Raw genomic sequence first — 15,625 nt, 5'->3', positions numbered from 1 at the left:
CGGGACTACTTTCTCATTACAGGAAATGCCCTCCATTTATTAAAGAGCACTCTTCGGCGCAGACAAATTACGGTGACAAACGAAACCATTATGAGGTTGATAAAGGTGTCCTGCAAGGCGGAGTCTTGTCTGCCACACTTTTTGTTATAGCCCTTGAACCCTTCTTAGCCCAGAACAAGAAGCACTTCATCACATATACGCCGATGATATAAATTTTTTTATTACCTCGGGAGATCAGAAATCAGCTGACTACCACCCCCAAGTGGCTAATACTAAAATAAAAGAACTTCAAGATTGTATCGGGCTGCAGTTGAATGAAAAAAAAAAAAGGCACAAATGACTTTCACAAATAAAATAAAGCCAAACAAAATGGAAATATTTGTGAACGGCATCCTCGTCCAAAAAAGGCAGTCACACGTTGATCTTGAACTCAAGTGGGACGAAGGCCTGACCTTCCGCCCGCACTTCGCATACATCCGTAACAAAACACACGCGGCGCTTTGGGCAACCAGGCAGGAGCTCACCGGTATTAGAGACCCCGGTCTGATGAAGCAATACATCAACAGATGTGTTACTCCTATTCCCCTATACGCGGCACAAATCTGGTCTTCAGCTGCCGAATGCAGTATCAAAGCCTTTCTAGGACTCGAATACTGGCTCTTGAGATGGCTGAACAGAATTTCAGCTAAGCCTTTTTCCATTTGAAGAGCTATACTATACTCCAATTTAGAGATCACACCCTGGAGACAAATAATCACGTCAAGGAACATAATGACCCTCGCTCAGCTTTTAACGGGACGACTGGATGCACCGAAAGCCCGAGAAAGGATAATCACCCCACGAGAAAAACCAAGACGAGTTGCAGAAAAGGAACCACAACTGAAAGCGGCATTTACGCAGTTGGATAACCTCGGAAGATTCTTTCCAGCAAACAGCATCCAGGTATTCAACAACCTCAATATCAATCCTGAAAAGCTGTGCAATTGCAAATCCTACAGGAAGGAAGTTCTCAGAAACTCTTACTTGCAAATTCAGATGTAAGGATACAGTTTCAGCACCTTGTTCGGCCAGACACGAGCCACTGGGCTTTAGGAAACCCGACCTCATCAAGAAATAGGTGTCAGGATTGTCCTACCCACCCCACCCCACCCAACTGTAATCCCACAGAAGAAGACGACTGCTGGAAAATTGAACTTTCAAATTTTTATTTTGCTGTATCGCGGTCATTCCTGTTGTCCCCATGTTGTTTCATATGCTGTACGTTGTTTGGCTGTAAATATTTGTGTTCATGTAAATATGGTGAAACTGCCACTTGTGGTGAATAGGGGAAACCCTGGAGCCCGCCAAAAAAAATAATAAAATACTTTGAACTTTGCCTCTTGTGGGTGTTTAAGCAGAAGGTATGCTTCAATTGTCACGGTATTATGTTCTTACCAGTTTACAGTAGTAAAAGCCTTTGCGAGTAATTATTAACTCAAATATTCTATATTCCAGATAAAGTGTACTTGTAAATCAGATATCATGTATTTTATAATTGTATGACATTTTGTATATGTGCCGACCGGGGTAACCGGGTGGGTAAAGTCCTTGCCTGGCAACCCAACGGTCGCGGGTTCGAATCCCGCCTCGGGTTTGGATCAGAGTACTGCAAAAACCTTGAGAGGTGCATTATGGCCACAGAAGCCGATGCGCCAACAACTACAAAAAAAAAAAAGTTATATGTATGATCACCCCCCTAGCCAGTGGCTGTAACCGGATGTTCTCCTAAGAGAAATAAACGTGATGATGATAATAATTTCCGATATGATGGAAGGAAGACTCGTTTTGGCTTCTTGAAACTCCGTGTTATCTGTTACTTTATCACCTTGACTCGCAGCACCGGAGGAAAATTACCACCGCTCGCAGAGTAGTCCATTGCGGATGGGCTGCTCATAGTTCAGCGATCACCGAGTGTGTTATACGAAGGCTGCAATCACTGTTGTTTCACCTCGTCCAAGTCATCAAAGGAAGAATGCGCAACTGTGAACTCTGGTCTTTCATCTAGCAAACCATCCATACAACGCTATACCGGCTTCTCGTGGCCTTAATTACCTCGGGGCCTGTTGTAAACAAGCAGCCAGCCGTAATCGGGAATATTTTGATGGCCGATTTTAATTTCAGATTTACGAGTAAACAGCTGGTAAAGCATTTGCTGGGTGGTGGTGGTATCCACCGAGAATGAGTAACAACAGTCTTCTCCTTCGGGTGAAGCGTTATTTATTCGAAGCAGCAATGTCATGGCAACTCGTCCTGAAGGTATTCCCAATACGAGATATAACTTAAAACGATGCCGCTATTGCCAATTTGCTAATCTATAATTGGCTGTGTATAAATAATGCAAGAACACTAAAATATGCATAAAAATAATAATAATTAAAATAAAAAATTATATATTTTCTAAAATCACACAAAATTCATTCTTAAAACGATACAAAGGCCAATTTGATGCTTCCATTTTGAGTATAATAACTGCAGGTAGTGTTTGCTACATTAACATCTGCGTCTTTCTATTTAAATATTTGAGGGCCCTTCGCTAACAGGATCGCTTTGTTTTAAACACGTGGAAAATCATTTCAGAATGCGAACAGTCGTGGCCAACTGTGAAATACACTGAACACGGAGGTATTAACTAAATCTTAACGGCAAGAAAGAAAGAGATAAGGAAAGCACATACCAGCAGGTGAGTTGCAGCAGCTCTCTGTCCTCGTGTATCTCATTATCAATCGCTTCTTGCGTCGTCTCGTAGCTGTACGAACAGTCGCTCAGATCAGCGGAGACCCTCTTAAGGCAGGACGAATGTTTAAGATAACCTGAAACAGTTCACACTTCATTACTTATTCGTATTTTCTTTGTTCTCTGTGTTCGACTGATAAACTGAGTTCGGCCCAGACACACCAGCTGGTGGAACTTTAAACCAGTTTTTTATTTTACTTATTTTGGACATGCGGATTCACAAATTCAAAACACACCCAGCGTCGCATTTACTACGGAAAAGAAACTACCCGGGTCAGCTGGAGTCGAGGAGTGTCGCCAAAAAGCTTCACCGAAATCGGTTTCCTCTTGCAGTCCCTCAACCCGTCATTGAAATCTCTTTTCAAAAGATAAGCGAAGAAAAGGAAAGTGGTCACTGGCAGATGGACTAATTATCTTTTATAAAAAAAAAAAAAAGAAAGAAAACTGAACAGAGAGTGTAGGTTCCCCTTCCATCAAAAGGAGAATCATTTCGCTCTGAATTTCCCTTTAAATTAAACACGAGTCTTTCTGCCCCCCCCCCCCCCCCGAAGCGGATCGTCACATTAAAGAACGACATTTCTCTCGCAACGCATTTTATTAACCCGCTGCGACAGTGACATAACCAGTGGTAACGCGCCAGGTGCAACAACGCGTTCGTTTGAGTAGATTGACTGCGGTTCAAGACTTAATACGATTAACGATTTTGGATTCCTTGGGCAAAGATTTGTACACTCCACCGAACTGGTGACCGTGCCGAAGTACAGAGATAAAATGTATTCATCTTTTGGGATTCCTCGCCACTCATTCAAGCAGAGAATGCCGCTCACTTGTACAACCGGTTGAACTGAATTACGGATTCCTTTCTTATAATCGCGATGTACCCACCACCAATCGAGTGCTATCGGGGAAATGGTGCTCCTGTCACTTTTTCAAGCTGGCTTTCCAAAGTTTTCACAGGTTAACTTGTACGATATCTGTTCAGAACAGATCCGCGGATTAGTGCGATATAGTGACAATAAGCATTCTTCCAGGTGGAGACATAACAGCTCTTCGAAGCAAATGTCCTCCTCAGGCGACGCACTTAATCCAAGTTTTGCCTCCCTCTAGTTTTGGTGGCCACCAAGGGCCTTTCTTTTTTAATTATTTTTTTTCATTTTTAATAAATACACCTCGGGGTAATCCCCCCCCCCTCCTCCTCTGAAGTGGTCCTCCAGAGGAATCTGGCCACCTTTTGGCAACGTCAGATGGGTCAGAGTCTCGAATTGAGACAGTGCGAGCACTATTGGAACTGGCCCACCATCCTCTGGTGTGGAAGAGTACCCAGAATGGGCTTTCCAGGTAATTGGTGTTTCTGGGAGTTGAACTTGCGTTCTAGGGCCCACCCTTTAGAAAACCACGTGTCCACTTAATCCAGCCATCTTTTCACAAGCACTCGGGAAGGCCAATTTGTAAATCGCCTAATTTGTAGACTGCCGCTAAGCCGTCTTTTGTCGAAGTTCTTTCAGGGATCTCTTAGTCCAGGAAACAAAAACAGTCAAACGGAGCCATATGTGCTAAGGACAGGAGCTGGAGTCACTAGACCAGAACGATTCCTTGGTTGTCAAAAAAAATAATAATAAATAAATAATAATAGTAGTCTGTTCAAGTGCCAAAGAATGAGATTGCGCATTATCGTATTGAAACGACCAATCTTCTGAATTTCACTTTTCCTGTTTTTATCTTCGACTGCATCACGAAGCCATCCCAGAGCTCAAGATGCAGACTCATATTTCCGAAGTAACTTATTTTTTTTTCACGCTGTTCAGTAGTGTGATCAATAACGCACTACTGCAATTATTGTCAGCACTAAAGGTTGTTATCATCGTTGTAAAATATGTCGTTCCCTTCCAGTTCCTTGTCTTGGGAAGGGGACGGCTTAGAGGGCACACTTTGATGTCTTGGGAACAAGTGTAATGTACGTGATGTAAATAAAAAAAAATAATGAATTTACACTTTACTGCTCCTAAAGAGTTTATTTGCGGTGGACAGCACCGCGAATACGTTCCCGAGGAATAAACAGCTTAGTCTTCGTTTTGCCACGTCTCTCTTTTTCCACATCTTTCTTTTTCTCCCCGTTACGAGAAGGGATTCTTCCACTGAGACGAACGCTGTTTGGTTACGTAAACCAGCTTTCATCTCCATTTTCATTTTGTAAAAATGAATGGAGATGAAATGTGGCTTTACGTATGCGACCCCAAAACAAAGGGGGAAAAAAAATTGTGCGCGCGCCGCGCAGCATAGCGGAAGTCAAGTGAAACTTCTTTCGAATGTTTTGCAACGTTTTGTTATTTCAATGTTTCAGCGGTTTAATGTTTTACAAGTTTATAACAAAGTTTTTACAGATCTCTCCTTTGTACTCAATGCAGGTGGGGTCGCATTGCACGTATGCTTGCTCTGTACGCATACGTGCAATGCGACCTTACAACGCTCACTATTAGTCTTCGACGTGTTCAATTAGAAATTTTTTATGAAATAGGACAGAAAGTGACGAAAGAAATGTTTTGAACTTTAAATTCGGACTGCTAAGAGCGAAGATAGAGCGATTTAAAACGTAAACGCGACACGCGTGCGAGTAACACCGTGGCCGCGCTGTAAGGGTGCTGATTGCGTCATGCTTCGCTTCTACGTACGGCGCCGCGTCCCTCGTGCTGCTGCTGCTGTTGTTGCGTTTGGATTTTTCTGGTGCAAAGGCTACTTAGGCCGCATTGCACGTATCGGAGTAGTTAATACTAATTTTGTTGACTTCTGTGGAAGCAGTTATAAACGGTCGTATAAACCTACATGTTTGAACCTAAAAGTTTGAATTTTCGCCTGTTATGGCCAAGTGACAATTGCTGTAAGTTTGAGAGAGAAATGAATGAAATTAGACGAGAGTTGTTGTTCAAGGTGCATTCCAAGAGTATGTGTTTTATTGTGAGTGGCCTGTGGCAGTGCGAACACTGTGGAGGGTCATTACCCGATAACAGGAATAGAGGGGTCAAAAGAGTGTGGCCTGTTCGGGATCTGGCCAGGACTACCTCTTCTTGTCTGTTTCTGCGGAAATTGGAGGCCCATAATTGCGGTACAGGTTTAATTTCAAGGAGTTTGTTTGTTATCAATATGCGTTTGCACTGAAGTGTCCATCGTTCCTTACATATATTTTGTATATGCATTTTGTAATCGCTGAACGGGACCAGGAAATTCAGTGGAGCTGTGCTGGATGGATGCTTGCATCATCATCTGCAACTTCATTTCCTGGTATTCCAGTATGACCTCGGATCCAGCAGAAAGACAACCCTTTGCCGATGTGTGAGACGAATCAACTCCGATCTGATGAGCTGTTGTAATGGATGAGTAGATGGGGAAATCTTTTTTGCATTGCTAAAAGGGCACTTTGCGAGTCTGTGTAGATTATGCTCTTTTGGATTGAGAGATGGAAAATGTTTTCCAGAGCAAGCTTTATGGCGTATAATTCAGTGGTGTGACTATTGCATTCTGTCGGAAGTGATACTGAAATGGTAGTGTCATGAAATATTTTAGCGAAGTCAGGATAACATTGCACATATACAATGTGCTGCTGTTGGATGTTAATACCCGTTAAAGAGTTTCCTCCATTGGTGGAAATAATTGTCACAAGACGGCATGATGACAGACCATGGAGGAACGTGATCTATAGATTCTTGATGGACTTTGATTTGTATATATTCCAGTTTTCTGCTAGTTAACCTAATACCTGCAGGCCGAGTTGCTTGCAGTTCGCATCTCAAGTTGAGCTTGTTATCGTGAGGATGTGTCCGACTTTGCTCCTCATTTAATGTGATATTATACAGTTCTGTGGTTAAATAATGCAGAACGTTTCATATCAATCGACTCAGAATCAAGTTATCTGTGTAGATCTTTCTCCGAATCAGTTGTGGAAGTTCGAAGTAAATAATTTTTGATTTTTGTATTTATCTTTCCATTGTAACTATCCGGTTTGCTATGTGCGGCATTGTTCCCCCCCTGCTTAATCCCTACTCAGGGTCGAGTGTGAGCTGTTTAACGCTGCGTGGTGTCACTTCTCGAAAGTCACAAGAGCTCAGACCATCTCGCCTGCCAAGGTTACTGTTCAGTCGTGACTAATTCTTAGTTCAATCACAAATCTGCATCCTCACTATGAGGAATCCAGCGAAAAGCTCGTTGGTCAATTCCACTGTAAAGGCGCCCAAGCACAGATCTGCTGATCCACCTGGGGACATGTGTAATTCTAATGAAGCGAAGAAAACTTTCATGTCATCCAAATGCAACGGCATCGAGGAACAGTCCCGTCACTTAACAGACAGCAAATTGTACAAAATGAATGAGTGAAACGCTTAAGCTTAAAAAGGCCTGAGGCAGGGCGTCGGTTAAAAGCAAGATTCTTCCTTCCCCGCTCCCAAATGATAATAAACTTCCCACTATCAGCCATACTGATCCGATCGGATTACCATCAAAACTGCGCGCATCCACCTAACGGACCTGGCGGCGAAACGTAAAGAGCTCGCTCCTTGATGAAGAAACATGTACTGGAAAAGGAATTTACGCAACTCATTCAGACAGTTCAGGAGGATGTTAGGAGAAAACACACGGCTTCACCTGAGCAAGCTTCAAGTAAACTCTATGGAGTCCTCTGTATAATTAAAAGCACTGTACAAGAAACTCTTAGAAGGCAACCTACCAGCTGCCATAACGTCAATCCGGCCAAGAAATTAAATGTAGCCACTCAGACAGAATCCACCAGGTCGGGACAAGTACCTGGCACTTCTGTCATGGAGATATCCGTTAATCCCAACAGGGCTTCCTGTGTAAATGAAAGCACCCTAGAATCACTCTTTAATGAAAGAGAATACTGTAAATTCTGGAAGTCCTTTAAGAAAAGACGCCAAATTGATAAAGCGGTGATGGATCTGACTGACACACAGCTGCATGAAGCATTACATTGTCTATTCTGTGGATAAAAATCATAACTCTTCGCAACTGCAGAGGGTAAATAAAAACTCTTGTTCAAAGGGAATCTGTGATCGGCCCCCACATAATAGGAAACCCGATCGAGTCAGTGCACCCCACATGCAGTCAACAATGGCTATTCCTACCAGGGCTTCTCCTGTTTCTCTTACTAGGCAGCCTTCTGCTACAGCCAACCATCTGGATGCTATTTCGATACGACGACCTTCTGCTATCGATTCTTCCCAGACCAAAAGAATCGATGGGAGCGCTCCTCCTCCCCGCCAGCCTCGCCCTACTGGAGCGCTACCTAGTGTCTCTAAAGGAGCCCCTCGCTGGCACCTGGGCTCAATCGCAGCACTTACTCCTCATCCTAAATTCTCCCGGCCAGCTGCTCTTCAATCTACAGCAAATCGCACACCCATGCTCACCAATCAAGGGGGAGGGGGATCTACTACAAACAGCCCCGAAATGTGTAGAGGTGAACCTCCCTCCAACGAGCTGGAAGGTCCGGTCTCCCATTACCACCGCATGAAGTAGCTCCTGCCTATGCCACACTCTCCTTGATGCCCAACGTCAAAGTCATGTCCACTTCCAGCACTGACAACAGGATGGCTTCATCCATGGGAGTAGCTGCTCTTCGGAACTCAAATCTCCCCCTAGTTTATGGTATGTTTTTGTAACTAGGCTTGACCTTGATGCAGCCTCACAAGACGTTTGGAATTTGATTTTAAACAAGACTGGAGTGCACATAGCATTCGTAAAATGCATACAAAACACCTTTATGCATCTTTCGATGTAACTTGTTCGCCCTCGGATTTAGATGCTATTCTTAGCCCTCACTTGTGGCCGCTCGGCTCAAGAGTCAGGGAATTTCGGGAAAATTGTCCAACCTCTGCTCCCAAAAACGGGTGCTAGCAACTAATGGGAACAGAGGATATTGGACCGACAGGCTGTGCTCAATTTTTACCCAAAATACGTCAGGAGCATCTGCAATAAGCTCCACTTTCTACAATCACTGTTGTTTCTTGAGGAATTTGGGATTATTTGCCTTACAAAACCTGGATGTCATCCAATAAACAGCTCGACACGTTGTACAGCAACTCATCTTATGCCGCTACTAATGATCCTGAGGCACCTCCGTAGCCAGGTGGGAAGGAGCAGCAGTGCATAGTACACGCTTCTTGATTAGACCGGGGTTCGAGCCCGTCACCACCAAATACGGAGGATGCGGAAAGGTCAGGAAATGACCACCGCACATCCCGGAGCAATATGGCCTTAGTTGCTAATGCTCCAAAAAACAAACAAACAAACTAATGATCCTGAAGAACTACTTCAGGATCTCAGATAATCTCCCACCCTACTCAAAATTTTGCAGGAAAGAGGCTCCTTGTAAGCACAATGGTCTCTCTCGTTTCTTTACTGTCTGCAGAGGGATTCCACAAGGCGGCGTTTTGTCAGCAGCACTGTTTGCAGCTGCTTTGGAACCTCTTCTGGCAAATTTCAAAAATATGATCTCTTACGCCAACGATTTGAAGCTCTTCATTCATTCGCGTCATCCAGAACAAGCGCTCCCAGTTCAAATAGCTGCAATAAAACAAATAAATGAGATAAACACCTTTCTGCATTACATTGGACTCTAGCTAAATGGCGAAAAATCTGGCCGGATGACCTTCACAAAGAGGAAAAGAAATCTCCATGCACGTCTCTATAAATGGATATCAAATAAGCATGTCAACTCCCACAGGGACCTCGGATTGGTGTGGGGTTCGAACTTTTCTTTTCTGGAGCACTTCAAGGACACAAGGAACGAATTCTACGCATCCCTTTCTCTGCTCGTCAGAATTAGTTGGTTACGACAATAAGACGTTAATGTCTAAATTTATCCAAACTTGTGCTGTTTCCGTGGCTCTCTACGCTCGGAAATCTGATCCTCCGCTCCTCCAACCTACTTGTAGCAGGCCTTGAGTATTGGCTGCTGAGATCTCTCAATAGGTCTTCAAGACATCCTCTTACGCCCGGTAACCCAAAGGTCGCGGGTTCGATTCCCGCCTCGGGCTTGGATCAAAGTACTGCAAAAACCTTGGGAGGTGCAATATGGCCACAGAAGCCGATGCGCCAACAACTACCAAATAAAAAAAAAAACATCCTCTTACTGTCTCTAGGGCTATACTGTATTCGCTGCATGGAATGACCTCTTGGAAACAAATAATCACTACTCGCAATATAATTACCCTCTCCAAGCTTATTTCGGGTAGACTAGATGCTCCCATCATCCATAGGTTCATCATTCTACCCAAAGATAACAGAAGAACAAGTAATCACCAAACGTCTAAGTTCCGACCACCCCTCAACCAAATCAACTCGCTCAGTCATATGTTTCCAGCAAACACGATTGGTCTCCTGAACGACCTAAATATTAGCACCGAGGTAATTTGCGTGGACAAGCTCTACAGATCCAAAGTCCTTGCGGACACCTACGCAATGTTGGAATTTTAGATGTTTCAGGTCTCCTTCGCTCTCTGTAGGCTTCTGTGAGGACAAACTGAGCACCCCCTCCAGTTCCGGACAACTTTCTACAACTTTCCGGCTCTCCCGCACAGTGCTTCGAGGGATGCGGAATTTATTTAGAACATTTATTTCGAATATCGTCTTAGCTGCTGTAATTTATTTGATCTGTATCCGTTATATTAATGAACATATTGTGAATCTTTTAGTTATGTTTACCCTCCTAGCAATTTTTTGCTGTTTAGGGGTGGATATAACCTTTCCTTTACTTGAATAAACAATAATAATAAAAGATCGTGAGTTGCGGATCATTAAATATTGACAACTTTGGATGGATCGGCTGGCTTTGGATCTTGGTTGCATAGTTCACTAATAACATCTTTCTTCAGATCTTCACAGGCTTTTAAATAAAGAAATAAACTACATGAAGACTTTGCACTGGAGATGTTCTGAATGCACGTTGAGCTATTCTAAGAGCTCAATGTTGAATAGGGTTGAGGCGAGATAAAGGACTTTCCCTAGCAGAATCGAAGATAGGCGCAACATAGTCTATATAGATTATGGACCTCTATAAGTGAATCTAGGTGTAACGATCTGCACCCCAGGTTGTTGCTGATAAGGCTCTATGTTATTATTATTATTATTTTTTTTTTTTCTTTTTTTGCAAAGCTGTCCGGAAATTTTAATGTGTTTTTGATTGTTTTAACTTTCTGTCAAAAATTAAGCCAAGCATAAGAATGCTATTTGCTATTGGAATAGGATGGTTATCTAATTGGAATTCGGGGTCAGGATGTATTTTACGTATGGCACGGAAGTGAATGACAGTCGATTTCTGGATGGATAGTCTGTAACCATTTCGTGTCATCCACGTCTGGATCCGATTATTGATATTTGCAATTGTCTCTCAATATAGTTCATGTTTTGAGAATGGCAGGGGATTGTGAGATCATCGGCGTAAAGATATGAGTCCACTGATTTCGGAATGACTTCAGTTCTTAGCGCCCCTCTATTCACAATTAATTCTAATTGGGAATAGAGGGGCGCTAAGAAGGGACCCTTGAGGGATTCCTTCTTCCTGGACAAAGTTTTTAGAGAGAGTTCCCCGATAACGAACTTGAAAGGATCTTTGTTGTAAGAAATTTTGGATGAAATATGGCAAACTTCCTCTCAGGCCAAGAAAATGTAGATCCTTTAAGATGCTGAATCCCAATGTGGTGTCAAAGGCTTTCTCAATATCCAGGCAGACCATAACGAGATGCATCCTTTTTGATGGATGCATTTCTGATGTTTGCTTCGGCTTTAATCGTAAGGTCCAATGATGATGGATTTTTTTCTGAAATGAAATTGATTGTTATTAATCAAATTTTGGGACTCAAGATACCAGGTTAGACGGCGATGAATACATTTTTGAGGGTTTTTCTCAGCTGGTAAGTGAAATTGGTCTGTAGTTATGATGAATAGAATAGTCTTTACCAGGTTTTAGGATACCCAGTACGCAGGAATGATGCTCAGAGCTTGGGAATGTATGTTCAGTGAAGATTCGATTGAAAAAGATCAGCGGTGACGAGTGATTTTGATCTAATTTTTTTGAGAATCACATAAAATATTCCATCAGGGCTAGCAGCACTGTTCCTTGTGTTGGTAAGAGCGTCCTGCAGTTCAACCATGGTGAATGGTTGATTATATGTTAATGCACAGCTGGTAGTGAAATTCAGTTTTTGTGATTTTTCAATTACATCTTTAATTTTTGGAAATGATTGGTCATAAGCAGTTGAGGACAATTGAGAAAATATAGATACTAAGTGTATTTGCGATTTCTGCAGGGATAGAGAGTTCCTGTCCATTCCAGTTAATTAATAGTAGTTGTTGCAGGAAATTTTGCTATCTAAGTTTTATTTTACTTCATATCAGTCTGATATCTGTATTTTTATTAACTGAGAAAGCCAACTTAATCAAAGTTTTTTTTTTTTTTTTTGCTTTCCGTCTGATATAACGGGCTCTTGCTCTAAATCGCTTATAATTAATAAGATAGGAAGTGGTTGGATGTTTGTGAAATTTATTCCATGCTTTGTTCTTTTTTTTTTTTTTTTTGCATTGTTGCACTCTTCGTTCGACCAATAATTTATGGAAGAGGACTGGATGATATGGTTATCAAACAGGACAAACCTTCTGTATTTTATCCACTCCAGTTCTTTATAACTCCAGTTCTATAATCCAGTAAAATTTACATTTTACTGGATTATATCTTGGTAATGAACAGGAAGCTTGAATTTTGCATATAATTGGGTAATAATCGCTCTTGTGAGGATCGTTAAGAGTTACCCAATCGATACTTGGATAGAGCGCTGGAGAGCAAGTGGAAAGGTCTATTGCGGAGGTTGATCGGGTAGGAAAATGAGCATAGGTAGGAGAGCCAGCATTCAACAATGCCAAATCCTGTCTGTCTATCAACATTTCAATAATCTTTCCACGCCTAAGTTGGAGGAACCCCATAATGGGCAGTGAGAATTAAAGTCATCTAGTAAACAAAATTGAGGTGGTAGTTGTAAGACAAGATCTTCGATTTCCTGAATTAAATTTCGACCAAAGTAACAGTGACTACAATTATTATGCGTGTGGCAACAGCTTAAAAGCTATTGCCACAATGGGATGCATCTGGAGAGAACTCTAATCCAACAGAATAGCTGCTCCTCCATGAGCACTATTAGATTAGATCTATCTAGTCTGAAGATAGTATAATTTTTGACTGCAGGGGAAGCTTGGGGCCTCAAGTTGTTTCTTGTAGGCACATGGCAACAGGATTGAAGCAGTGAATTAGTTCATCGATATGATCGATTTTGCTGCGAAAACTCTACAATTCCATTGAATGATGTGCTTCATATTTGGTTGTTTGTAGAAGTTGAATCTACCTGCTTTTTATAAAAAGATTGTTTGGGGTTCCGATGTTGATTTTTCTTTTCTGGGACGTCCTGATTCATTGCTATCATCCATGTCATCTTCTGCGTGTATTTCAAGTAGTTCTTCTTGACTGTTAGTATCATCTGTATCTATGCTTGTTAGGCATGGTTGTTTCGCTTCAACAGGATACGATCTTTGCAAATTTTCTGCTACCTGACAATACGAAGATCTCCTGGATGGCGTTATTTGATTGAGAGAGGCGTTATTATTGCTTTGGTCTACTAAATTCCGTTTAGATGGATGCTGGACCGAGAGTACTGATCGAGCCCAGTATGAGATTGTTACTTTTGGAGATGGACACTTCTGTCTGATATGCCATTTATTCGTGTCTGTGAATGGTAGAAGCATACTTGCGTTTTGGTATACTTAAATTGACGTGTTTATTCGCTTCTTGGTAAGAGACTTTATTTTAAATTTTATATTTTTGTGTTTTTTTCCCTAACTTCCATGGTTCACAATCTGTGGAGTAAGCTGGATGCTTGCTCCAAAGACAATTAGGACACTGTGGTGTTGGTGTCTTGCATTCTGTTTGGTGTGAGTTTAGTACCCACAGTTCGGGCATGTAGCATCTCTACTGCATGCCGTTTGAGAATGGCCAAAATTTTGACATTTATATCATCTAAGCGGATTTGAGATATATGACCGAACGCGGCAGTTCAAGTAACTTGCTTTGGCAGAAGCCGGTAGATTTGGAGTACTGCAAGTTAAGTTTCGCGTAGGAGTTAAGTTGACGTCTATTCTGATCATGATTCGTTTTGCATGAGACACGTTTTGATATTTTAGCTCCTGAACTATTTTTCCCTCAGAAACGTTTAATAGATCCCATTCTGTGATCATTTCCTTGGAAGAATTCAGCGTGTTATGTGGAGTGATTTGAATTGGAATTCCACTTAAAGATCTTCTAGATGTTTTAACCATTTTTGGTGAGCGTGCAGCATTTTCTAGGCATCTCTGGATGATGATGAAAGGGGAGAGCTTTTTCTTTTTTTTTTTGTGTGAACCCCAAACACGAGAGGTATTAGAACCTATAGTACTTAGTACCGTGCTTGGGTTGGAGGTTGAGAATACGAAAGAAGATATTTGTTGACATTGGACTTGAACTTCTGTAGACTATAATTTTCAGGAAATACGTATGAAGGAAGGTTGTTCCAGAAAACGGCAGTTGAATGAATAAATGAGGAAGATGAAAAGTTGGTTCTGTGGGTTTGAAGTTGGACAGTAAATGGATGTTGGCTGGTGGCTCACAGGTTGGGATGACAAAGAATGTACTATGAGGAAAGCTGGATATTTCTGCTTCTTTGTATCCTTTTTAAGTCTCTCTGAAAGATAGAAGCCATGGTCTGTGTCATTGCCGTGTTGAGAGCTCTTTGGCTCTAAACATGGAAATATGTCAGTTTCCATTTCTGCTCCTTTTAGCCCTGAGGGATGCATTTTCTCTCAGGTTACTGGCCCCGCCACATGGAGGCAGGAGCTGTGCCACCAGTGATCAAGCGATTATTGAAGTTAGTATTTGATATGTAGACTAGAAAAAGAAAGGTGGATTCCCTTTCTTACTTCTGACTTGGGTTCTTACCTCTTGGCACTCGGGACCACGTCGCTCGTACCTGGTTCGGAGGCGATGAATCTTTCATGTCGCATTTTTGTGGCGATTTTTGTCAATTCGTAGGTGCAAGTTACTCCCATTTGAAAACTGACTGGGACGCGCCTAAAGAAGTTTCACTTAAAAAAAGAAAAAAAAAAAGATATTGTCTAATTGTGTGGGAAGAAAAAAGTGTCAAGTTTCTTGAATTGCATTTCATTTTCCAGGAATTCATCTTAAAAGAACTGACACGCTCTATTCAGATAACTGTTATAAATAGTTAAAATTAAATTCGAGCCAGAATTGAATTTAAGAATACATGCGTGTGTTTCACTAATTGGCAACTCAGAAGTTTTAAAATTGTTCGAAAGTTTTAAAGAAAACGATTTTTCTGTTTCCCAAAACAGAACTGGCAACGTTATGTTGACGGTTCTTTAGGTTTGTAGGAAAGATTTCCTTTCGGTTTAATTTATATAAATCTTGAACCCCATGACGGTGTGATTTAAGATTTTAAAGCAGAAATTAACTCTTAATTAATTATCTATTTATTAATCATTTATTATTAAATAAATCTGAATTATTTGTTAAATAAACATAAAATAATAACCTTACGGAAAAATGTCGAATTTTTTCGTAATTCTCCCATAAGGTTATTATTTATAAAATAAAATATTTTTGTTAAAATGTTCGAACTTTTTTCTTGAAATTCGTAGTTGCTGTTTTAAATTCAGTCATTTTCTGATATTTTTAAGAACTTGTTGTTTTAATCAGAAGATGGCGCTGATGATTTGGTTATCACACTTCATGATCGCGTTACCTTCTCACCGT

General features: G+C 41.5%; 2 protein-coding genes across 2 annotated transcripts in view; one reads left to right on the top strand and one right to left on the bottom strand.

Annotated features, from left to right (window-relative positions):
* The window catches only part of LOC150078591 (uncharacterized), a 202,949-nt gene that overhangs the window by 17,241 nt on the left and 170,083 nt on the right, over window positions 1-15,625 (top strand). The window lies entirely within an intron of this gene.
* The window catches only part of LOC150078592 (uncharacterized), a 53,463-nt gene that overhangs the window by 17,999 nt on the left and 19,839 nt on the right, over window positions 1-15,625 (bottom strand). The window contains exon 4 of the mRNA XM_090384284.1: window positions 2,714-2,849. Coding sequence (XP_090240410.1) covers window positions 2,714-2,849 — 136 coding nt within the window. The remainder of the gene's footprint in view (window positions 1-2,713; window positions 2,850-15,625) is intronic.

Source organism: Mastigoproctus giganteus, chromosome 11, assembly GCF_048544385.1.
Source record: "Mastigoproctus giganteus isolate SK-2022 chromosome 11, ASM4854438v1, whole genome shotgun sequence".
Taxonomy (NCBI): Eukaryota; Metazoa; Arthropoda; class Arachnida; order Uropygi; family Thelyphonidae; genus Mastigoproctus; species Mastigoproctus giganteus.
This window is presented reverse-complemented; position numbering and strand designations above follow the sequence as displayed.